The following is a 24,912-nucleotide window of genomic DNA, read 5'->3' as shown; positions in this document are numbered from 1 at the left end:
AATCCCGCTCACAGATCCTGCAGGACTCCATAGAGAAGCCTTCCTTCTTCCCACCGGGCTCCCTAGGTTTCTAGACACCAGAAGGAATTCTTAGATCAGCCCCTGGTGGTGCCGGGGCTGGAATCCAGGATCTGGAGCGAGCTGAGGCACCCTGCTCCAGGGCTACACCCGAACCCCATGCAAAGCAGCTCTGCAAGCGGATTTAACAGTCCTGGAGGGCACGCCTAATTGGCTTCTGGATACTCGAGGCCCCACACTCAGTAGGAGCGGAATAACTTTCCTGAAAGAATAAGCGAGTGCGTTGTTTTTTTGTTTTTTTTCTTTTTAACAAAGCCTTGGTTCGGCCACCCTCCGGGGCCTCAGTTTCCCCTACGCGGCGGGCGAGCCGGGCCTCGGAGGCGGGGCCCACGCGGGATGGACTGCAGCAAGCCAGCGCGGGGGGCGCGCGCGCGGGTGGATGGACGTGACCGCGCGGCGGGGCCCGCCCCAGGCCGGCCACCGGCGCATGCGCGTCACTGCCTGCGCGCTGCGGGCCCGGCGGACGCGGGGGCGGGGGCGGACGCGGGAGGGAGGGAGGGAGGAGGGAGGAGGGAGGAGGGAGGAGGGAGAAGGGAGGAGGGAGGGAGGAGGGGCGGGCCCGGCGCGGCTGCCCGGCCGGCTGCTGGAGGCCCCGGGCCGGGCCCGCGCCGCGATGGCCCTGGTGACCCTGCAGCGCTCTCCCACGCCCAGCGCCGCGTCGTCCTCCGCCAGCAACAGCGAGGTGAGCCGGGCCGCGCCCCTCCCGCAAGGTGTGAAGCGGAGGCGCGTCCGCCCTTGGGGGTGCGGGCGTCCCCGCGTCCCGGGGACTGAGCATGCGCGGGGTCGGGGTCGCGGGGAGATGCTCCTGCCAGCGCGCCGGGCACCGGGAAAGGCTCTGGGTTCGCGCTCCCGGGGTGCGCTGGGGGCCTGGGCTCATGCTGCTGAGAGTCGGGGTAGATGGGCACCGGCGCGCCCCCGGGTCCCCAGGGCGGCCTGCCCTGGGCTGCGCTGCCCCGGCCCGTCTCAACCCCCTCCTCCCCTGATGAACCCAAAGGCCTGCGAGTAAATGCCTGACGCCCCAGCCTGCTGCAGGGGACGCCTCGCTGTGCCTGGACCAGCCCCTGCAGGCCCAGGAAGTTGCCAGCTGGAATCTGGGCCCTGTCCCCCGGGTTGTGTGTGTCCCTGCCTGAGACTCTGGCTCAACACCCCTGGATCCCCGTGTGGTTGGCGTTTGGGTCTCCGTCTAGCCGGGACTGGCAGGCACGTTGGCTGGGTGGCTGTGAGTTTCAGCCTCCAGGGTCCCTTCTGTCTGAGGCTCTTTCATGAGTTTTATCTCCAGGCAGAAGGTTCTGGTTGCCTCTTTTTTTTTTTTTTTTTTTTCTTCTTCGCACACAATCAGGCAGGACAACTGAGAAGTTAGATTGTAGTAGAAACTCTCTTCCCACACAGCTCGGTTCTCCCACATCAGTTTACAAAGTACTTTTTATCCTCTTTATCTCGTGTTCTTCCGACAAAGCTACAGCGGCTTAGGGAAGAGTGTGGCTTCAGGGGAGGGACTGTACCGGCCTTTGCAGCCTGGATTTCTCTGCCTGCCTCCCTCCCTCCCTCCCTCCTTCTGACCCACCGCGTAGCCCTGGTTGGCCTGGCACTGTGTGGACAAAGCTGGACTCAAACGTGGGATTGGCCGCCTGCCGCTGCCGCCCAGGTGCGGTATTTCAGAAGGGCCCACCGCACCTGGCTTTCAGCCTGGATTTCTGACCAACTTCCATATTGTGTTTGGTGATTTAACACCTGATCACTTCCTGTTCCTGCCTTAGGCACAGTTTTGGGTTTTCAATCTTTTTTTTTTTTTCAGTTGAGATGTAACTCACAGCCTGTGAATTTACCTTTGGGAAGTATGTAGTTCAGTTTTAGTAGATCACCCCTAAGTCCAGAAGCTTTTCAGCACCCCACCCTCCTGAGTCCCCACCAGCAGAGGTCTTTGCCCCACCCCCACCCCAGGCGGCCCTTCACCTACTTTCTCTACATTTGCCCATTCTGTGCATTTCATATAACCAGAAACATACAGTATTGCCTCTGCCTGGCTTCTCTCTCTTAGCACAATGGTTATCAGGTTGTATCACGTGTCAGTGTATCATTTTATGAGTGAATGATCCATTACATGAAGTTAAAAGTTTTTCAGGACATTCATTAGGACATTTTTATTATTTTATTATTTTTTAGTGCTTAGTTTTGAACCAGTGCTGTGTGTGTGTGTGTGTGTGTGTGTGTGTGTGTGTGTTTTCCAGCTCCTGTGTATTTTTTTCCAAAAAAATTATTTTAAAGCCAGGTGATGGTGGCGCACGCCTTTAATCCCAGCACTCAGGAGGCAGAGGCAGGCGGATCTCTGTGAGTTCGAGGCCAGCCTGGTCTACAGAGTGAGTTCCAGGACAGGCTCCAAAGCTACACAGAGAAACCCTGTCTCGAAAAAAAAAAAATTTTTAAATTGTGTGTGTGTCAGTGTCTGTGTCTGTCTGTCTGTCTGGATGGATGGATATGTGCATGTGAGTGCAGGTGCCCACAGAGATCTGAAGAGGACGTTGGGTCCTGTGGAGCTGGGGCATCGGGTTTGTGAGCTGCAGGATGTGGGTGCTGGCATCTGGTTTTAGGTCCTCTGGAAGAGCAGCAAGTGCTTTGTCTGCTCAGCTGCCAGCAGCCCTGTCCCAGCTACATATTAAATTATTACATAAGACTCTTGTCTTGTTTTGTTTTCAAGACAGGGTTCCTCTGTATGGCCCTGGCTGTCCTGGATCTCACTTTGTAGACCAAGCTGGCCTCGAACTCACAGACATCCTTCCTGCCTCTGCCTCTGGTGCTGAGATTAAAAGTGGGTGCCATGACCGCCTGGCTATATAAGACAACTTTTTAAAACCAAGTTTCAATGACCAGTTAACAGAGTAAAACTCAGTCAAAGGGCTGAGAAATGGGGAATCCTGAAAGTGGGAGGAAGTGGCCAGGTGCCCAGAGCCCACATATCCCAGGGATGTGAGAGGTGGAGACAGGAAATCCTCAGAACAAGCTACACCGCCAGACTAGTGGAATTAAGATTGGGTTCAGCGAGGAGACCCTGACTCAACCTGGAAGACAATATCATAGTGTCCAGCATCCACACACATACATGTACACACACACACACACACACACACACACACACACACACACACGCCTCTCACACAGGGACACAAAAAGCACAAATGGAAACCCTAAAATCCTAGACAGCTTTTCTCTAACTTTAGTACGTCAATGGCATTTGTCTGCAGTGGTAGAACAGGCCTGGATGCTCCTGGGATGGCGAGGCAGCCTCCCAGATGTGCTGAGGTCCGGAGCAAGGCGGAGAGGAGCTAGCAGGTGCGCCTTGAGTTGGGAGACCCGGGTCCAGATTGGCTGTGCCTCTGGCCCGCCCTTCCTTCACTTGGCTTCCTGTCTTCGAGTCGGCTCATCCAAGAGGCCTGGATTACTTCTTAAGGAGGATGGTCTTCGCTGTCTCTTCTCCTCCGGCATTCCTGGCCTTACATCACCTTTCGATGGAAAAACCTCAGAGGGTGACTGAGAAAGAAATGGCTGTGGCGCCTGTTACACGCCCCTCCCCCTCCCCCCATCACTACCACCACTTATCAAAACGCCACTTCTCTTATGAGTCAGGGACACAGTCGTTTCCTGACACAGCAAGGCTAGCCGTGAAGCCTGGGAAACCAAGAGAAATCACAGCCCTTGGCCCTACAGCAATCCTGTCCTCTAAATTTGTGTCCCGTTTACACCCTCACTCCCCACCCCCCCACCCCCCCACCCACCCCCCTTCTTTCTTTCCTTCTGGATCTTTAATGATCTCCTGCTTCTTGTTTCTCTGTTCACCTTATCTGAACTCCCCTGTGAGAACGAGGGGAGCCGAGAAGATACAGCAGTCCGCCCCCCCCCCCCAGTGTATAGTAACATTGTTTTTGACAAATGTACATAGTCGCTCTTTTTTTTTTTCCCTAGGCACAGGCAGGTCTCCAGACACTTTGGGCTGGGCCAGGGTTTCTCAGCCTCGATGCTGGCACCGACACTGGTGGCCAGAGCCTTCTTGTTCAGCAGGATCCCATGTTCCACCCACTAGATGCCAGTAGAGCATCTTCCAGAAATGCCCCAGTGGCCCTTGGTTGAACAAATGCTGATGTGTTGATCGCACCTAGCTTGCTTGCTTCCCTCTGGCCCTGTGGTGTGTGGAGCCTTCCCCGGTTCCTTCTCCCTTACAGCCCCGGAGCAAATGTGGTCCATTCTCAGTGTGTGTATCTGTAAAGTTGTACACGGAGTCTTCATACAGGGAGGATGCCGGGGCCGTAGGGTGTGCTCATTCTTGGTTGAAGTTGCCTCCTCTTGCTGTATGACCCTTGCTGCCTGTTACCCTTCCTACCTTAACTCTACACCCGTTCCCTGTTGCCCTTGACCGCTGGCTGGATTGACTCCAGTCTGGTGTCAATCTTGGCCATCACATAGGTTCCCGTTCTCTTCCATTCAGTGGGTACTTAAAAAACACACCAAGTCCCCCTGGGGCGGCCTTGTGTTTTCTTCTCATTTTATGTTTCCTCTCAAAAAGAAAAGAAAAAAAAGTAGTGATGGGGTTAACATGTATACATTTAGAATTCAGTGCCTGGCTACCTTCTATGGGATGGCTTTTTTTTTTTTTGGGAAGGGCCTGCTTGCTAGGTTGTCTGAGCTGCTCTCTCCTAAATTCCCAGCTCCAGCAGTCCCCCTGCTGCAGCCTGTTTCGTAGCTGGGATGACAGGTGTGTGCCCCCCCCTCCCCCCCGCTTTGGACTTTGGAATGGATTTTTTTAAAAGATGGACTGAGTAGTGCCTGGCTTGACAGAGAAGTGATTTCCTTACAACATCGCCCCCGTCTCCCTTAAAAGCTAAACCAGTGGGAGGCTCAGAGCCAGCGAGGCCAGAGCAGAGGGCTGAAGGAATGTGTTGGGGAACTCTGCCTCCTAGGGGCTCAGCTCCCAGGCAGCTCTTGATAGACTGATGGGAATGGGGATAAACATTTGGGAACCTGAAAACATGTGGCGGGAATGACTCAGAGGAACAGCACATCAGGTTGGCAAGCAGAGGGCAGGGGTGTGTCTGTCGCACACGCCAGCCTCCTTCCTGGATGTCTTTATCTTTTCCCGGCACCCGGGGGAGCCCGCTGTCAGGGCCGATGATAGCAGCGTCGGGCGTCGGTGGGGTTACATTCTCTTTCTCTCTCTGCAGTTGGAGGCTGGCAGCGATGAAGAGCGGAAGTTGAACCTCAGGTGAGTCCACTTGTGTGTGTTCTTAGGTCTCACAAGCAGGTAAGGAGCAGTGTTACTGTGCTTGGAAAGCCTGGTGTTGACCTGTGGGAAAGCACCTTCGTGGAAGCTGGGAATGGTGCTGTGTGTTTGTTATCTCACCCCTTGGGAGGGACGTGGATCGCTTGAGTTCGAGGCCAGCCAAGGCTACCTGGTGAGATAGTGCTGTATAAGTTACTGGTTGTAGTGCACACCTGTAATTCCAGCAGTTGATGAGGGCAGGAGGTTTGCGGGGTTTAAGGCCGGCTTGGGCTGCATAGTGAGAACTTGCCAAAAAAAAAAAAAAAGAAAGAAAGAAAGAAAGAGAGAAAAAAATACTATATATGTTGAGTTGGATGTGGTGGAATCCACCTGTAATCTCACCGAGACAGGACTGGGAGTTGGAAACCAGCTTGGACTACAGAGTAAGACCCCTATCTTTATAAACATAAAAAGATGGAGGTGTGGCTTGGTGGCAGAACCCTCGGCCATTGTGTGCAAGGCCTCGGGTCCATCCGCAGCGCCACAATAAATGAAAAAGTTAAGAAGAATCATCCTTGTTTAGCTACTCACTGCTTCAGGCGGAGGGAGTACTGGTGATCACACACAGGGCCTCAAGCATGCTACGCAAATATTCCACCGCCAAAGACACCCCCAGCCCTGGACTGCCTTGATACAGCAGTTGGGAAAGGAGGCAAGTAACTCCTTTTCTGTGCCCTACTCCATTTTTCTCTTTGTTGTTGTTGGTGTGTGTGTGTGTGTGTGTGTGTGTGTGTGTGTGTGAGAGAGAGAGAGAGAGAGAGAGAGAGAGAGAGAGAGAGAGCGAGAGAGCACAAGAGAGCTTGGAGCAATCAGTTTTCTCCTCCCTTGTGGGTCCCATGGATAGAATTCAGGTCCTCAGGCCTGGCAGCAAGCACACCTTTGCTGCTCAGCCCTCTCCTCGGCCCCTGATACATTTTCTTGCAGAAATTCCTGTTTGTGTCTAATAACGGTTACACGATGCCCTGTTTTTCATCCTGCTTTTGACAAGCTGCTGCTGCTTTTGAAGTCAGAGCATTGCTTCTTGGAAATGGATACCCAGCTTGCTCTGCCAGGCGGTTCCTGTGAGGTGGGCTTGTGGTGTGAGATTGGGATTGACCTGTAGCTGTGCTCACTTAAAAATGTTCTTAAGGGCTGGAGACGGCTCGGCGGTTAAGAGCGCCTGAGTTCGGTTCCCAGGACCAACGTGGAGACTCAACCACTTGTAATAGGGATACATGCAAGCCAAATTCTCAGATAATGCATTTTAAAAAATTCCCTTAGGATGTAGTCATCATTTACTGTATTCACTCAGGGACACCAAAGTCATCTTGTCTCTTCTTTGCCAAAAATGCAGACTCTCTTCTCTTTGCCCATCTGAAGTCCGAACCAATCACTGAATGTAAATATGTAAATGCAGCAGACAAACGTTCGGGTATTTTTTTTTTACAAACTTGTATTAATTTAAAGATTTATTTTTATGTGTATGAGTGTTTTGTCTGCATGATTACACACTGCATTCATGCCTTTGGATGGTTGGGAGCCACCCTATGGGTGCTGGGAACTGAACCCAGGGTCACCTGCAGGGGTAACAAATGCTCCTAATCACTGAGCCAGTCCCTGGGAATTTTTTCAAAGAGAAGTCTGTTTTACTGTGGGAGGATCAAGACCAGTAACTGTGAAAAAAGGAAAGGTCTGAAGGGTCGGCCTTTCAGTGCTGTGCTGGGTTCTGTTCAGTACTGTGCTCTGGTGGTCTGCTTTAACTCTTGCAGAACAGACATATGTCTAGTCTGTCTCTGGACTCCATGCGTTTGAGTGAAGGGAAGGAAGTCTTCATATTGTTTGTGAAGATGATGTGTGGGGACGCCTGTCCTGCAGAAAACAAAGTGGTCGCTGTAGCAGGTGCCAGCTCCTTGTCGGTCACGGTAGGCTGGGAGAAGGACAAACTGCCTCTCCCGCCCCTGGTTTTGAGCAGCTTGTGGCCCAGAGTAAGGTTCCAGGGCTGGAACTCCTGGGGGCAGTAATGGGCTGCCTTTTGCTCCATGGCGTCTGTGCGTAGGAGGAGGGCCTGTGGAATCTGGATGTTGGGTGCAGGCCCGGAACTGGGAGGAGAACTTGATGAGGGGAGTGGGGCCCCCAGAGCCTCTGCAGCTTCCTGTGCCTTCCTCCTGCAACCCTTCCCTTGGGTCAGAATTCCTTCTACCCTCCACCCATCCCTTCCTCTCTGGGCATTGGGCCAGAGAGAGCCTTGAGCTTGTTTTGTCTTTAATTGCCCTTAATTAGCAGAATGCACCATGCTTGAAGATGTTGGTAGCCAGAGAACTTAGAGCCGTGATAAGAAACTGTGTCCGTGGTCCTTGTGTCTTACTAATGAAAGGGAAAGCTGCTTGGTTTGGAGCTGGGGGGGGGGGGGGGCTGACACAGGATGAGGGTTGGTGTCCTAGTACATTGACACCTCTATATTCCAGGTGATGAATCCGAACCTTAAGTCTTGATACTCTGCAAAGTGAAGCGTCTGTGGCATGGCGGGGCAAACCTGTCCCCCCAGCTCTCTCTAGAGGTTGAGGTGAGAGGATCTCTGGGGCCTGCAGAGTTCAAGGGCAGCCGGGGTTACATCACAAGACTCTGCTGAAAAACCAAGTCACACATGCCCGCATTCATGCATGCACGCGCACACATGCATGCACTCCACACGCAGGCACTGGAGGCCAGTACCTCCAGGCTGATAGCCCAGGGGCCCTCTGCCTGTCCAGATGAGTCAGTTCCTTTGGACCCACAGATGAGGGAACTGACTGAAGGACTGAAGGCAGTTCTAGAACCAGAACCCAGAACTCCCCTCGACTTCATGGCCAGTAGCTCCTGGGATGTCGGATCCAACCAGGCGGAGCTGGACCCTTCTCCCAACACAGGATCCCAAAGCCATCGGGGCCACAGGGAGAGAAAGCCCTAACTGGAGTGGGATGCCGGGTTCCCGAGTGGGGGAGGGGTTGCTGGCTGGCTTCTGTTTGTGCTACCAGTCTTCTTGACTCACCTTGATGGTTTACGCCCCCTTTTCAGGCCGAGGACGGCAGCCTGCTTTCCAACAAGGAAGTTCTGTGTCTCGGTCTGACCTTTGACACTGCTCATTTGCATGTCCGCTCTCCTCTCTCTAGTCTCCTAGAAAAACAAAACAGACGTGGACTGGTGGACCCGCCCGCCCGCCAGGTGGTTTTGTTTGAGGCGGAAGAGCGAGGGAGAGATTTTGCTTTGGATTGGTCCAGAGTGGTAAACAGCCGTTATTCAGTTTCTGAGGTAGAAGGAAAGCCTGGGAAGCCTGCGGGGGTGGGGTGGGAATGCTCCCTTCATTCTTTGCTCTCTGCAGATGACAGTTGGACCTCTGTCGCCTTGGGTTCTGCATACTGGTGTCAGCAGCTGTGGCTGGAAGGTTTCAGTGTTACATTGTTGCTGGCATGTGCTTAGGCTCAAGGTTTAGCCAGCATGCACAGAATTTTTTATTTGTTTAACTGTCATTGATTTACTAGGTGATACAGTATTGTGACGGTTTACCCCATTTACATTTTACTACAGATTGCCACAGAGTGTGCACACCTGCACGTTTGTTTCTGTGGGAGTGACACCCCCCCCTTATCCCTATAGATACCGAGGGACAGTTGTGATGGTGTGCTCTTCAGGGTCACAGAAGAGATTAGATTGGCTCATCTCTTTGCAGCACATTGGTGAATCCCATTCAGTCTTCTGGGTCCCCCTGCCTCCTCCTTCCTATGTCTCTTGAGTAGTGCCATCAACTAGTCCTGCCGTTGGACCTGTCCCAGGACCACCTGTCAGTGCACCCCAGTGAATCCCCCCCATGGTCCTTCCTGCTTCTCTCTCCCAGTCCCCCACATCACTGCATCACTGTGTTCTGCCTTTCCTTCCCTCGTCCTGCCCACATACCGTTTTTTTTTTGTTGTTGTTGTTTTTGTTTTGGATCCAATAGGACAGCTCCTGCTCCCTGGTCTGGTCCCCTAAGCCATGTCGTTTTCAGTAGGCTCCGTTCCTCACTGCCTGCTGAACCATGTTCTCGTCTCACGTGGGACTGTTCCGGTACCAGAGAGAGCAGGTGGCCCTCCTCTTGTCTCTCTGTGATGGAGGCTGGTCTCCGCCCCGTGTGCTGCAGCTCTGTGTGGTTTTTATCACATCTCTTGCTGTCAGGGCACTTATTACTGATATGACCGAGTTCTCTTCCCACACATGGCGTTTACATAGTTGTAGGGGATGAAGATCGGACTTTGTAGTTAATTATAGACAAGAGAGGTAGTGGGCGGGCTGTGGGTGATGAGCATATGGGGCCCTGAGTCGGGTAAGTCCGTGTGTGGATCCCGGCCCCGCCACTGTGCCAAGCTCTTTATCCTGAGAGGTCTCTGTGGGGCTTACCTGCGGACTGGAATGTAGCATGAATCTTGAGAGTCTTATTAATAAAATCAAACCTGAGCCAGGTATTGGTTTGAACACTGGAAGATCAGAGAGACAGAACAAGCCACAGCTAACCTCACCTGGCCAACTTTCTCAGCTGGTCCTGTTTCCTCAGACTGGAAGCCTCTGAGTCCTCATCCAGAATGAATCTCAGCTGAACTGTGTTGCTCCAAAGCCTGAAAGCTTAACCAGCCAAATGCTTCTAGTTTCTGGTCCTCACGCCTTATATATCTTTCCTTTCTGCCATCACTTCCTGGGATTAAAGGTGTGTGTCACCATGCCTGGCTGTTTCCAATGTGGCCCTGAACTCACAGAGATCCAGAGGGATTTCTACCTCTGGAATGCTAGGATTAAAGGTGTAAGTGCCACCATTTTCTAACCTCTGTATCTAGTGGCTGTTCTGTCTCTGGCCCCAGATAAGTTTATTAGGGTGCACAATATTTTGGGGAACACAATACCACCACACTGGAAAATAGCCTTCTGGTTAGTAGCCTGTGGAAAGTTCCTCATGTGGGACCAGATGAGTGTTGGTTGGTTATGTGTGACCTCAATGTCTTTCTCGGGTGTGGCTGCCATGAAGGGCTGCTGGCACAGGAGAACGAGTGGGCCTGTATGTATGTGTCCCAGCCTCAGAAGGTCACCAAGGATGCCCTGGCTAGGAGCAGCCAGCAGCCCACACCTGGCTACATTCCCGTGAGATGCTGGGGCACCAGGGGTCTAACTCTGAAGACATTTGGAAAGTGACCAGGCATCGAGATGAAGGAGATGGATGCCAAATGGTGTCCACCCCCCCACCCCCCACCCCCCACCCCCCACCCCCACCCCCGCCCCATAGTGACCCCCTGGCCTTCTGTATATGTACCTGGCTGCTGGCCTCTTCTGGAAGCAGTGTGATTAAGACCATGGGTGTCACCAGGCAGTGGTGGCACAGTCCTTTAATCCCAGCACTGAGGAGGCAGAGCCGGCAGATCTCTGTGAGTTCGAGGCCAGCCTGGTCTACAGAGTGAGTTCCAGGACAGGCACCAAAACTACACAGAGAAACCCTGTCTCGGAAAAACAAAACAAAACAAAGACCATGGGTGTCAGCGAGCATGTGGCCCTCCATCAGTGTCTCCTTGATCCCTCGCCATCCTGGGAGCCCCTGAGGCTGGCATGAGGCCCAGTAGTTGTGTGCCATGTGGGGCACTGGGGAGAAGACACGGCTGTGTCACCCCCGGAGTATGGATCAGAAGTGGGGGGCTCGTCTTTGTTCTTGTGTGTCTGAGTCAGGGCCACAAACCCGTTCATTTTCTTTTGTTCAGGTCAAGGCAGCAGGCTTGGCCTCCTGGGTTCTTTTTGGTTTGGGAGGTAACCCATGAACTCTCTTACCCCTTACTCTGCCCTTCATCCTGTGGTCTTGACTTGGGGTTCCCTAGGGGATTCCACTCTTTGGAGCCGCTGGGAGTGTGGCTGCCCTCTGTCCCTGCCCTACAGCGTCCAGCTGGGCTAGCCTGTCCTGCTCTGCAGACCATTTTGCCACTTGCCCTTTGGAAACGCTGCTCTTGGCCTGCCCACGCTTGGGTGTCCCCCTGCTTTGCTCAAGGGTTTATTTCAGAGGGTTTTCGAGCCTCTGTTGACAGAGGCCAGGAGGAGCCCTCTGAGGTGTGGACACCCACTTGGTGCTTCATGAGGGAGATGATGTGGGCGGGAGTATAGGTCAGTGTTATCAGTCACCTGCAACTGAGTAACAGGTTGCTAGAAACTTTAACAGCTGAAGCCATCCATATACCTTTGTTGCTCAGTGGTAGCAGTTTGTGGCTGTGTGAGAAATCAGCCCTGCCCAGTGGGGTCGGAGATACTTGAAGGACTCTTGTGACTGGCTCTAGCCTTGGTGCCTGGTGTGCCCTGGGTGGCCTGGGGAGTCCCATAGGTCAGACTTGCTGTCTTATGGACTGTGATCTTGAACTACCCAGGGGACAACAGAGTCTTTTGACATTTCCCTCTGCACTTTGGTGACAGACACCTGTTGGTCAATCTCTGTATACCTGTGTCCCAGTCTCTGTACACCTGTGTCCCAGTCTATATCCATGACTCAGTCTCTGTACACCTGTGTCCCAGTCTATACCCATGACTCAGTCTCTGTACTCCTATGTCCCAGTCTGCACCTATGTCCCAGTCTCTGTCCATCTGTGTCCCAGTCTGCACCTGTGACTCAGTCTCTGTGCACCTGTGTCCCAGTCTCTGTATACCTGTGTCCCAGTCTCTGTACACCTGTGTCCCAGTCTGCACCTGTGTCTCAGTCTCTGTACACCTGGGTCCCAGTCTGCACCTGGGTCCCAGTCTCTTTATACCTGTGTCCCAGTCTGCACCTGTGTCCCAGTCTCTGTACACCTGTGGCTCAGTCTCTGTGCACATGTGTCCCAGTCTCTGTACACCTGTGTCCCAGTCTCTGTACACCTGTGTCCCAGTCTGCACCTGTAACTCAGTCTCTGTATACCTGTGTCCCAGTCTCTGCACACCTGTGTCCCAGTCTCTGTACACCTGTGTCCCAGTCTGCACCCGTGGCTCAGTCTCTGTACACCTGTGTCCCAGTCTGCACCTGTAACTCAGTCTCTGTATACCTGTGTCCCAGTCTCTGCACACCTGTGTCCCAGTCTCTGTACACCTGTGTCCCAGTCTGCACCTGTAACTCAGTCTCTGTACACCTGTGTCCCAGTCTGCACCTGTGGCTCAGTCTCTGTACACCTGTGTCCCAGTCTCTGCACACCTATGTCCCAGTCTCTGTACACCTGTGTCCCAGTCTGCACCCGTGGCTCAGTCTTTGTACACCAGTGTCCCAGTCGGCTTAGGATCCTCTTGTTAACAAACACCTCCTGAGCACCTGCTTTGGAGACAAGACAAGGAGGAAGATGAACAGGTCCAGTAATGGTGTGTCACACTAACTAAGGAGAACAGTACAGCGGGATGGGGAGGCTTTAGGCCACACTCCATCCTGCTGTTCGCTCTGCATCCAGTATCTCATCCCATTTACACAGAAGTCTTGTAAGGAGAGCACCGTTCTGAGTTCCGCCCAATGCAAGCATTTGTCATGTAGCCCTCTGCTCGTGGGGTAGCCAGGGCAAACCATGCAGAAATAACAACCCTGTGTTCACTGGGAGCCTGTGTGTGGGCCGTGGGCTTGAAGCGGCATCTGTTCTCATGGTGTTCTGATAGCACGCGGATCGGTTACTTTCCTTACCGATGAGACAAAATACTTGATGAAGCAACACATGGGGGGAGGTTGATTTTACCTCAGTCTGGAGGCATACAGTCCCGCCATGGTGGAGAAGGCACAGCTGTGGCCAGCTGTGTGGCGGTAGGAGCATGGGGCCGCCTGCTCACGTTCCAGTAGATGAGGAACATTGAACCAGAATTGCCGCCTGTCTGTAGCCCTGAAGCCCGCCTCTGGGCCCAAGGGCCTCTTGTCCAAAAGCCTTCCATTCCAGAACAGTGCTACTGAGCCCGAGGGGTCAAGCGCGTGAGCCCATGAGGCATTTCACATTCAAACCTCGGCAGCACACAGGGCCATTTCTTACCTTGGGAAACCACTCTAGGGAAGCTGTGCAGAGGTCGGAGCCAGATTCTGAAGGTGACGCCGGACCCGGAGGCCTGCGTGCCGGTTTATGTTCAGCCTGCGTCTTCTGCACCCCGACACGGTGTACTTGGGGAGGTCAGAGGGAAACTTTTGGGCTTCTTCTCCGATCACTGGGGATCTGACTTGGGTCATCCTGCTTGACAGCAAGTGCCTTTACCCTCTGAGCTTTCTTGACAGCCCAGAAGATTTTATTTTAAACTCAGAATATATGTATAAAACATTTAAATTTAGAGCACCATCATATAGTGGGGACAAAGGAGGACAGAGGTGAAGAGTTAAATTGATTCTGCCAGAGTTTAATTAAATTCATTGTTGCAGTTAAAGTGAATTACACTTCAGTGGGTTTCATTAAACTTGTGAAATGCCAATCCTTAGACTTTAAGAGAATGCCAGGGGGCCGTTCTTATTCCCGTCCACTCCACTCGAGTGATGCCTGTACAGATGCCTGTGTTCACCTGTGACCGTCTCGGTTTTCATCCTCCCGTGAGGCTGTGAAGCCAGACACGGCGGCCCATCACCTTTGGTCTCGGTGCTTGGGTTGTGGAGGCAGGAAGATCCGAAGTTCCGGGTCAGTGTGGGCTGCACAGATGTTGTCTCACAAACTAGAGAAATGGGGAAAGACACTGGGAGTTTCAGCCCTGGAACCCACGTGGTGGACGGAGAGAACCAACTGCCCAGCTAGTCACAGGTTGTCCTCTGAGCTCTGCATGCGTGCCTTGACAGTCATTCACACATGGACATCTCACACACGCACACGCATACACACACACAGACACACGCCCACGGACATCACACACACGCGTGCGCGCACAGACACAAAACAGAATTAAATACTCAAAGAGAGAGAGTCGTGAGAAAGTACTAGAAGGCCGAGGTTCTTGTGAAGGAGATGTCTGCCATGCCACCTCAGGCCGGTCACTTCACCTCAAGGACAAGATTAGGTTCTAAAGTCACCGGTCACCAGTCTCATTCTGTGAGGTGACCACGATAACTGCTCCATGGGGGAGCTTCGTGCCAGCCTCTGTGTGTCTGTGTTGAGCTTCTAATCATCCTCTAGACTTGTAACACGTTCAGGAGTTCGAGTCCCACCGTGAACGAGGTCAGACATTTTTGGTGTGTAGCTGGGTCAGGGTCCTGGTCCAATCTGGAAGGACCTGGTTTGACCACTGAGGATTTGGACGGTGTGTTCCCACCAAGAACCCTTGGCTGTCCCTCAGCTGGGTGCAGAGCCACCAGCTGTTAGGAAGGACTCGAATCTTAGTGCTCGTCTGTGGTGTATGTGGTCCTGTGGGCAGCCCTGGGTGCCGGCAGCTTTGTGATGGTGGGGTGGTCCAGTCAGCACCCCAAGTTTGAGGAAGGAAGCAGCCAGGAGTAATGAAGGAGCCATTCCTCAGGCGAGGGGGCACGGGCAGTGAGCCAGTCACAGGCTCCCATTCCCGGGGTGGTCAGTGTGAGATGCTTCCCACGGGGGCGGATGCAGCGACCGCTCTGGCTGTCCTAGTTTAGCGTTTAAATGGACTGCCGTAGAAGCATGGTTGGCAGCAGATAGGCTCCGTGTGGGCACAGCAGGGTCTCATAGTTGGGGTGTGCCACATCCCTTTAACCTAACCTGTGCGGCTGTGACCTCGGGCCAGCCACCTGCTAGCACCTCACCGAGAAAAAGCCCATATCCCCAACCCTGGTGAGGTTTAGAGAGGGTCCTGTCCTGGTGTGGTGTTGCCCTGCCTTGGTGCAAAAGAGCGATTATTATTGTCATCCACGGTGTCGTCAACAGCCACTCACTCCTGCTACGCTGCAGCTAAAAGTCCAGGTGATTTCCCCCGGGAAGAACCCGGACAACCAGGTGGAGCCTGTACAGGGAACCCCAGTGCTTGGACGGTTCCTCCCAGGTTCTGTTGACTCATGCACGGTTCCTCCCGGGTTCTGCTGACTCATGCACGGTTCCTACCAGGTTCTGCTGACTCATGCACGGTTCCTACCAGGTTCTGCTGACTCATGCACGGTTCCTACCAGGTTCTGCTGACTCACACTCTTATCTTTCTGAGCTTGGAAACAGCATTCTCATGCACCTTTGTTTTACAGATTTACTTCCCTTTCTTTTCTGGATTAGCTGTTTAAATTTCTTTCTTTCTTTTTTTAATCTATTGTTACAGTATTTATTTATTTATTGCCTGTATGTGTGTGTGAGCCCATGGCACAACTTACAGGAAGCAGTCAGAGGACAGTTTGAAGGAGTTCTTGTCGTCTACCATGTGGGTCCCAGGGATTGGCAGCGGGCACCTTTACCCCTTAAACCATCTTTCTGGCCCTTAAATGGCTACTTTTGAAGGTATTTTTAAAAGACTTAAGAGGTCCATTAGATGTGAATTGACTCTGGCTGTCTCTGCTGAGGATGCCCTATGACCACAGAGTTCACTCCCAGGCATGGGCTGACCATGAGTTCTCTGGGCAAGTTTCCCAAAACCTGGACCTGATATGAATGTCTGCAGAGCTCCCATGGGCATGGGCTGTGGTGAGCAGAGCTGGTAGCCACCTTGTGTTGGTCTGCTGCAGGTACATGCCTGGAGTTGAGACCACTGACTGTGTAGCAACACCGTGTAGCTCAGTGGTGGAGCACTTGTCTAACATACACAAGGCCTGAGGTTCAATTCTCAGTACCTCCCCAAGGAGCCCACTTCCAGGAATGCCTGATCAGCCGTCCTGTGTGTATGGGACAGCGTCCCATGCAGAATAGCAAAGAGTGAAGCTTCCTGGTGATGGGGTGTGTTTTGTTGGGTATTTGCTTGGTTATCAGTGAGTGTGTGTTCAGTATTTGTGGGCTCTGCATTGAGTGCTGGGGATACTGTGTTGAGTAAAAAATGGTCTCACCCCCCACCCCCAGGGAGAGCTGAGGCCCATGTCAACCACAACTCCTTTCAAAAGAGTTTTGAAACATCTTACCAATCAGTTCGTAGAGCACAACAGAGCTTAACATTAGTGAGGGGCCAGTGAGATGTCTTGCTGTCAAATCTGCTCTCTAGAGTAGGTGTGCACTCATGTGTGCATGCTCGTGCGTGCGTGCGTTGTTGGTTATTTTTTCTACTCTTTTGCTCTTTGGTCTTTTGGGGGACCTGCTACCCAGCTCCCAAATAAATCACAGAGGCTTATTCTTACTTATAAATGCCCGGCCTTAGCTTGGCTTGTTTCTAACCAGCTTTCCTTAACTTTAAATTATCCCGTCTACCTTTTGCCTCTGGACTTTTTCTTTTTTTTTACTTCTGTAAATCTTATTCTTACTCCATGGCTTGCTGTGTGGCTGTGTGGCCGGGTGGCTGGGTGGCTGGCCCCAACATCCTCCTCTCATTGTTCTCTTGCTCCTTCTCTTTCTTCCTCTCCTCCCAGATTTCTCCTCTATTTACTCTCACTGCCTGCTAGCCCGCCTGTCCTTTCTCCTGCCTTGCTATTGGCCGTTCAGCCCTTTATTAGACCACCAGGTGTTTTAGACAGGCACAGTAACACAGCTTCACATTTAGAAAAATGCAGCAAAAGAATGTAGCACATCTTTGCATCATTAAATGTTCCACAGCATAAACAAACAAGCACATCTTAAAATAATATTCTACAATGTGTGTGTGTGTGTGTGTGTGCGCGCGCGCGCGGTGCGCGCGCTCGCGCGCCTGCATGTGCACCTGCATGCGTGTAAAAAGGAGGAAATAAAGTGGGGAACCTTACGGGAGGAACTTGGGACACACTGATAGTTACCAGAGGAGTTTGGCTGCATGTCTGACTTCAAGTTTTCTGGTCATCAGAGCCAAAGGAAAACATTTATTGCCTGACTAGTGGTACCCTTGGACACCAGCAAGTCAGACCACCAGGTGTTATGATGTATAGCTGTAGCCCCAGCTACCTAGGAGGCTAGAACAGGAGCATCACTTGAGCTCACTGGTTCAAGACCCACTCTGTGTGAAAACCAAAGCTTAAGCCTGTCAGCTCCTCGGAAGGATGCTTCCTATCAGACACACCTGGAGATACCCAGAGGGAGACCCAGGAGGATGACTGTGCAGCAGGTTGCCTTAGGTGTGGCTCTGAGCACTGATCTTGCCCATCCTGCCAATTAACCAGGGCGACTTTGGCCCTGAGAGGTGAGGACAGCCGCAGTAGTTAGTGCCAAAGCTGCAGCCACTCCAGACATCACGAGTGGGGTGCTGAGACGCTTCCTGACAGGTTCCAGTACTCTGCCCCTCATAATGGGAGGTTCCGATTGGGCAGGTCAACACCCCCCACCTACCCACCCACTGGTCCAAACCTGTGGTCTCAGAGCAGGAAAGTGGTGGAATTAGTTCTTACATACACCAGGAAGCAGCTCTCGAAGTCTGGACTGTTAGATCAAGCAGAGAACTCCAGTCCAGCTTGTGTGTCAGGAAACATCAAGTGGAAAAAGGGGGCCCAGGCAGGAGGCCACTAAGCCTGAAAGTAAATGACCTGAGTGGTGTAAAGGGAAGCCGTGATAAATGCCAGCTAAAAAAATGACGATCTGCCAGGTGGTGGTGGTGCACAGCTTTAATCCCAGCTCTCGAGAGGCAGAGGCAGGCGGATCTCAGAGTTTGAGGCCAACCTGGTCTACAGAGTAAGTTCGAGGACAGCCAGGGCCACACAGAGAAACCCTGTCCCGAAAAACAAAAAGGACAATATGGTGGTACACACCTGTCATCCCAGCCCTTAGGAGGTAGAGGCAGGAGAATCAGAAGTTCAAGGCCAGCCTGTGCAGCATAGCGAGATGGTGTTTCAGAAAACAAGATGAAACAACCAAGAGATGATCTGGTAGTTGGACCCGAGTGTGGTTCAGCTGTAGAACTAGCTTGCTTCCAACCTAGGGTTCAGTACCCCTGCATGGGTGGGACGTGGGTTATAAAGTTGTTGTTTTTTTTTTTTTTTTTAATTTTGAAATCATTTCACACTTACAGAAAAGTTATTTCAATGACTCCCTTTGTAGAAGAGAGTCCAGGTCAGGGTTTCTCATTGCATTTACCTGTTCTTTCCATCTGGAACATTCCATGGTCTTTGACTTTCATGACCTGGACACTTTGTATTCAAGACCATCATCTTTTGTTACTGTTGTTATTGTTGCTTTGTTTTGTTTGTTTGAGACAGGGTCTCACTATGTAACCCTGGCTAGCCTGGGACTTCATATGTAAACCAGGCTGGCCTGGAAATTACAGACATCCTCCTGCCTCTGCATCCTGGATGCTGGGATTAATGGTGTTCCTTGCTGAGAGCATGATTTAGTAACAATGCCCTTTGAGTGACCGTGTTAGTAGTTCCTTCTGATTAGGTGTGTGTTGCAGCGGGTGAAGGAGACCAAGCCCTGACCCATGGGTTGCTGGACCGTGAAATTACCCCCACCCCCACCCCCGTGGTGTGAAGTCTTGGTGGCGGTATCCTTGGGAGGATGCTTCCCAACTGTGTTAATATCCTGTCCTCCGGAGGTACTTTCCAATTTAGTGAATTTGTTTGTTTGGTTTGTTAATGATGATAGATGTTTTTTTTGAGACAGAGTCTCATGTAGCCCAGGCTAGCTCAGACTTGCTGTGTAGCAGAGGGTGACCTTGAACTCTGATCATCTTGCTTCCCTCACCCAAGTGCTGGGGTTCCAGGTGGGGTGTGCAGCCCGACACCTGCCCTGTGCAATGCAGGGCTTTGGGGCTGAGCTACATCCCCAGCCCTCTGGTGTATTTATTCAGTTCAGTCTGGGCTTGTGTTTTTCTAGTTCATTCAGTGTCTTCAAATCTGTTACTTAATCTTAGTGCCTGGGATAAGTGGGTGTGTCTTGGCCCCTGCATCCAATTATCAAGTTAAAAAATACTGGCAAGGCAGCAGTTTACAACCAGTGGGTCAGGGGACAGGATGTGTGGAAAACAAGGCTTGGACTTTGACCTTGCACCAAGGACTGGTACAGAGAAGAGCTGGGATTTTCTCTGTCAAGCACCACGTGGGGAGGTGGGTGAGGAGTCTGTGCACAGAGCCCTGGAGTAGACAGGTTTCTGGGGACCACAGGAGAGGAACAGCAGAGGATGTGCCGAGGGATGTGGGAGCTCCTAAGTCGGAGCCTGACTCCAAAGTCAGATGCGTGGAAGGTACGTTACATGGAAAGGCCCATTGTGGCTGCTGTAGGTGGGTAGTTAGCGCACGTGTAGTTCTGGATGGCAGCACATGGTAGAAAGCTCTGGAGCTGAGGAAGAGTGTGGACAGCAGTGCTTAGGAGCCGTGCAGCCCTGGCTTGCGGCCAGAGACAGGCAGAGTGCTCCCATTCCTTGTAGCAGCTAGCCCCGCGTGGAGGGTGGGTGCTGAGGGCTGACCTCGGGGCTCACAAGTACACAACAGGCATCCTACCACTATCTCCTTTTCTTTTTTCTTTCTTTTTTTCTTTTGGAGACATTGTAGCCCTTGATGGCCTGGAATGTGTGTAGACCAGGCTGGCCTCAAACTCAAGAGACCCACCTGCCTCTGCCTCCCAAGTGCCGGGACTAAAGGTGTCACTACATACCATCTATTAATGAAACACCAATTCAGTTCTTTGGGCACACTGACCGGGTTTGAGTTGTGCAGTAGGTTCTTATGCTAGCATGTTGTACTCATAGAAATGAAGAAGGCCAGAGCCAGGTGGTCCTGGAGCCTGAGGAAGGAAGGATTCTTGGAAAGCTTGTGCCTCACTGACTAATGAATGCCCTGTGGGGCCTCACACCACAGAAAGCCACGAGTACCTGCGACAGCTGAGATCATCCATTTTTGGAATTTTTGAGTTGTTTAAAAACTCCTGCCTTCACGTTCCTGTTGATTCTGGCTGGCTGGGTTGCTTCTGCTGCTGTAGAGTCCCCTTACAATGCAGCCTTTATACCTCAGCCCTCGGTAGAAGGCTTAGGGCCCGGCCTACCCAATGAGGAAGAGGTCCATTGGCAGGCTGTCCACAGGCCTGAGAGCTCTTGAGGGTCACGGATGGACTGTCTTAAGGTTTGCAGAGCTGTGTCCGGACTCACTGGCCGTCTTACCTGAGCAGAGACAAAAGTCTTGCTCCTGTGAGCTTGCTCCTAGCTGCCTGCTCCTGCCAGCTGGGTATGAAGGAGGGCTATGTGGCTGGCCCGGAGAATGTCTCCAACTGTCTGCAATGCCTCTGGACATTCCTTCTCTCTGAGGGAAGCCTACGCCTCCAGCCAAACAATACACAGCTCAGCACCGAAGACATTAGCAATTGGCCCTGCCAGCATTTTTTCCTCCATAACCCCTTTCCAAAACACCATGCCCTACAGAGAACCCCAGTGTCCCCCCCCTCTCAGGGACCCATTTGGGGCATGGGTTGAAGATTTGTCCCCAGAGCTTGTTTTCTTACACTCTGAAGAAGGTATTTGGAACCAGACCCTGCCACGGACGCTTGAAGGCAGAAAATAAAGATGTCTAGGGCTGCCGGGGTTCTCTGTGACATTTAGACATCAGGAGGATGCCATGGAGAAACTGGAGAGAACTTTCCATCCCGTTCGCAGCCTTTCCCCGATCTATCTCCAAATAGTCTCCATCCTTCTTTACATCCTGAACTTCACGTTGCCAGGACCAGGGCTGTGAATCCATCTAAATGTCCCGGTGTCCCTCAGCTGCGAGACAGACAGCCCTGCCGTCCTGGAGATGGGGCAGGTAGGGCATTGATCTGGGAGCGTCTCCAGCCCCTCCTGCTCCTGTTTAATGCACAGTTCCAACAGTTGGTTCTTCTCCCATTGTGGATCTTTTATCAGAAGAATGGCATTGTAAGAATTAGGTGTAGCGGTGGAGGGTGAGCTCTCTAGACTGCGAAGCACTCTTCACGGTCACTCCCAGTGCCTGTAGGGACCGCACACGCCGGTGCTGAGAACTTCTTGGGGCTGCACCACCAGCCAAGGGTTTGGTTCACAGCTTTTCACGTGTCACAGCTTGAGTTTATGCTCCGTGATCAGGGTCTAAGTAGCGTGAGAAGCCAGCCTTGAACACTTGGTCAGCATATCCCCGCTGCTCCCATGGTCTCTCCATCCCTGCTCAGCGAAGAAGGACTGAGTGATGTATCCTATCCCACAGCCGTGGTGGAGGTGGTGGTGGCGGCAGTGGGCAGATGATGTGACCGGTCCTCTGCCTTTTTGATTATCCCCTGGGCACACAGAGGCGTTCTGTAGCCAAGTCTTCCTAGCCTGGAGTTGTTTCTCTGGGCTGTTCCTCAGCCTTTGCTCTGTGTTCTGTGTCTGGATGTTTGGAAGGGGGACCGGGGACACAATCTCTGTCGCCTGTTCTTGCTGACGCTGTGGTGGGCCACCAGAGCAGGTGTGTGCAGAGGCTGCAGCTGTGCTGTGGTGCAGATTCTTATCTGGAGGAGCAGGAAAGCCACCCCCTCGTGGTTGAGACGGCGGGTGTGGGGCCCGTGGATGGGAGTCAGTCGCAGCGGTGAAGATGTGTGTGTGTTCCTGGATGAGCGATGCTTTATACATCAGCTGAGCCAGAAGTGTGTGATTCACTCATTCCTCCAGCGAGGGCTAAATGATCGTTTGGAGCTGGGAGAGGCTTCCGGACAAGACCTTCCAGGGGCTCCTCCTTAGTGCTCCTTCCCCCAGGGACTAGTCCAGGTCCCCAGCTCTTCCTGTTTCACACCCTGCCAGGATCCTGTGCTTAACCTACGGCGGCGTCTCCAGCCCTTTGGGGTCAGAGACTTGCTTTAGCTTTGGAGCGTGGCCTGCTGGGACACCTCACACCTCTTGAAGATCCTCACAGAAGCACATGGGATTCCCTCCTCCATCTGCAGTGTCCCAAGCTGAGGCCACCAGGAACTTTAAGTAGCTACAAATGTAGAAACGGGACTGAAGCTTTTTTTTTTTTTTTTTTTTTTTTTTAATAGGATGTAGAGCTGCTTTTGAAAATGCCTTGTTCACTGCCCGTGGCAGCCGCCCACGACCCTGCCTGGTGGGATGGGTGGGTGGGGATTTGAAAGAAAGCGATGCCCTGCCACCTCCTCCTGTATGTGGTTTTGACCCAGGATGGGGTCCTCTCACGGGGGGTTGGTACTCGGTGGCCAGCTGTTTTCCCTCCTGGTTCCGAATGCACACCCATTGCTTGTTCCAACGCCCGCCCGCAGTAAAGCCCGTGGGAGCACCCTGACTGCATAGCCTTCAGCTGCTCTGTTTCCTCTGAATGGACCCTTTCATCAGGGAATGCTGGGACAAGGGCCTTTTTAAGCCAAAACATCAGAAAAAGACAAGGGCCACAAGAGCCTCTTGCTCTTTGGGTAGGACCTTCCTCTGAGGAGGGACTCCACTGTTGCTCTGGAAAGCCCCTCTGCCTCTCGCCGGGCTGGCCCGTGCCTTGTGGATGGCTGGGCCTCTTCAGGCACCGTCTTGTTTCAGCAGGATTACTACGGATGTGAGCGCCGCGGCCATGGAACTCTTTTATCTTTCTGACTTCTGTGTCTTCCTTCGGCCAACCCAGTACCTCTGCCGTCCAGAGGTTTCCAGCCCACATTAGTACGTAAGCCATAAGCCGGCGCGGCTGACTCCTGTTCTCCCTGGGAGCTGGTTTGGATGGCACTCTCTGTGTGAGAGCCGGGGCTTGGGGACTGAGGGTCGTGTTTGTCTTCCCTACACAGTCTTCCCAAGGGTAGCAGGCAGTGTCTGAGAACGGACTTGTGCTGTGGAGATAAAAGCCTTGAACAGGGCTGTGGGGAGGGGTTGAGACTTCCTAGGGTAGTGGAGGAGGATGCTGCCTCTGTCTGGGTCAGACTTTCTGTAACTCTTAGGACTCTAACATCTCTTGTAAGAAGGAGGATTTTTTTTCTTCTTCTTCTCACTGTCTGGGATGGATGGTTGGTAGATTGGCATGCATCCTTGCACTGGGTACCCAGAGAAAGGTGTGCACCGTGACTGATATGGATGTCTGAGAGGGTCATGGGGTCTTGAGCTTCTTGGCATCAGCAACTCAGCATAAAAAACCGGGTGCCGACTTCGGCCACCTGTGGACACCAGAGGCCCCGTACCAGCCGTGCCCGTGACACATCCTAGGATCCAGGCCACGAAGTAGCTTCATCTTGTCTGCTGTCTCCCATCCTCCCCACAGCATTCAGGTCTCAGCCTGAGGGTCATCTTGGCCTCTGGGTTCTGCTGTTTCCTGTGTATTTCCAGGACACAGGGGACCTTGCAGTCCCCAGGGCAGTGGGGCTCCCTGCAGCATTCCGGCTGGCTGTGGAGAGTAACAGAGGTGGCTCCCGGGCCCTGACGAACCCCATGAGTGGAGGGGGAGGCCCCTTCTTATCAGCCAGAGGAACAGCTGACTTCAGAGCAGGTCACAGGGTGAGCGCAGCCTGCTCTTTATCATTGTTTCTTTTTTTCCAAAGGAAATACGAGGGAAACCAAGGGGAATTTTTGCTCTTGGTTTCCAAGGCAAAGGTCACTGTTTAATGGCTGGCTGTTTCCAGCATGCTCTGGTTTCTGGTCAATCTGAGTTGGTTTTTTTTTTTTTTTTTTTTTTTTTTTTTCCGTTTTTGTTTTTCAAATTAGTGAACAAAAGGAGTTGATGTTGCCTTGAAAATTAACTCAGCAGCTGCTTTGATCAAACTTGGCTGTTTTAAGTTTTCTGGGCTCGGTGGCTCTGGGAGATTCGGATGGGTGTAGTGGAGATCAGAAGAGTTCTGGAAGCTCGGTTGTGGAAATGAGCAGGAAAGGGTTGGGGATGGGATTCTGCAGCCGATAGAAGGAGACAGCGCGGCTCTTGCATACAGGGTGTTGACTATGAGCGCCGCTTTGCCTGGGAGTGAGCCTGCAGAGACTCCTGACTGTTTATAACCCTGGCTTCCTGGGTGCAGGTGTGTGACAGCGTGGGTGGGACGGTGCAGCATGTATGCATATATCCTGAAGATGACCCTCCTGTGGGGGTCTGTGACGACACTGGGTGTCCCGGGGCTCGTTACCAGGTTGTCAGTGTTCACAGGTCGGTGCTTGAGATTGTTCTTCAGAGTTGAACAGTCTCTTTTTACCATGAGGTTTTTTTTTTTTTTCTTTCAACTTTTTTTTAGTGACTTCTTTTTATTTTATGTGCATTGGTGTTTTGCCTGTATGTATGTCTGTATGAGGGTGTCGGGTCCCCTAGAAGTGGAGTTAACAGGAAATTGTGAGCTGCCAGTTACAGGAAATTGTGGGTGCTGAGAATTGAACCTGGGTTTTCTGGAAGCGCAGCCAATGCTCTTAACCGAAGAGTTATCTCTCCAGCCCCTCACCATGAGAACTTAATGAGGAAAAGTTCGGGTTTTAATGAATCCACTGTCACAGAAGCCAGGTTATCTCAGAAGCCGGTGGCCTGCATGCAAGCCCAAATGGTGTTTTCTTAGCACTTAGCATGACATGCTAGATTTAGCTTGCTTTGAGGTAGGGTCTTGATAGCCAGACTGGCTTGAATTCAGTCCCACCTTTTCTTAAAAAAATAATTTATTTAACTTTTTTTTTATGTGCAT

The 24,912-nt window shown here is 52.3% G+C and overlaps 1 protein-coding gene across 1 annotated transcript in view; it reads left to right on the top strand.

Annotated features, from left to right (window-relative positions):
- The first annotated feature begins 654 nt into the window (after positions 1-654).
- Ssh1 (slingshot protein phosphatase 1) overlaps positions 655-24,912 on the top strand; it is a 54,388-nt gene continuing 30,130 nt past the window's right edge. Inside the window, exons 1-2 of the mRNA XM_059249382.1 lie at positions 655-760; positions 5,289-5,329. Of these exons, the coding sequence (XP_059105365.1) occupies positions 692-760; positions 5,289-5,329 (110 nt within the window). The 5' untranslated portion in view covers positions 655-691. The remainder of the gene's footprint in view (positions 761-5,288; positions 5,330-24,912) is intronic.

The sequence above is a fragment of the Peromyscus eremicus genome, chromosome 23, assembly GCF_949786415.1.
Source record: "Peromyscus eremicus chromosome 23, PerEre_H2_v1, whole genome shotgun sequence".
NCBI classification, from domain to species: Eukaryota; Metazoa; Chordata; class Mammalia; order Rodentia; family Cricetidae; genus Peromyscus; species Peromyscus eremicus.
This window is presented reverse-complemented; position numbering and strand designations above follow the sequence as displayed.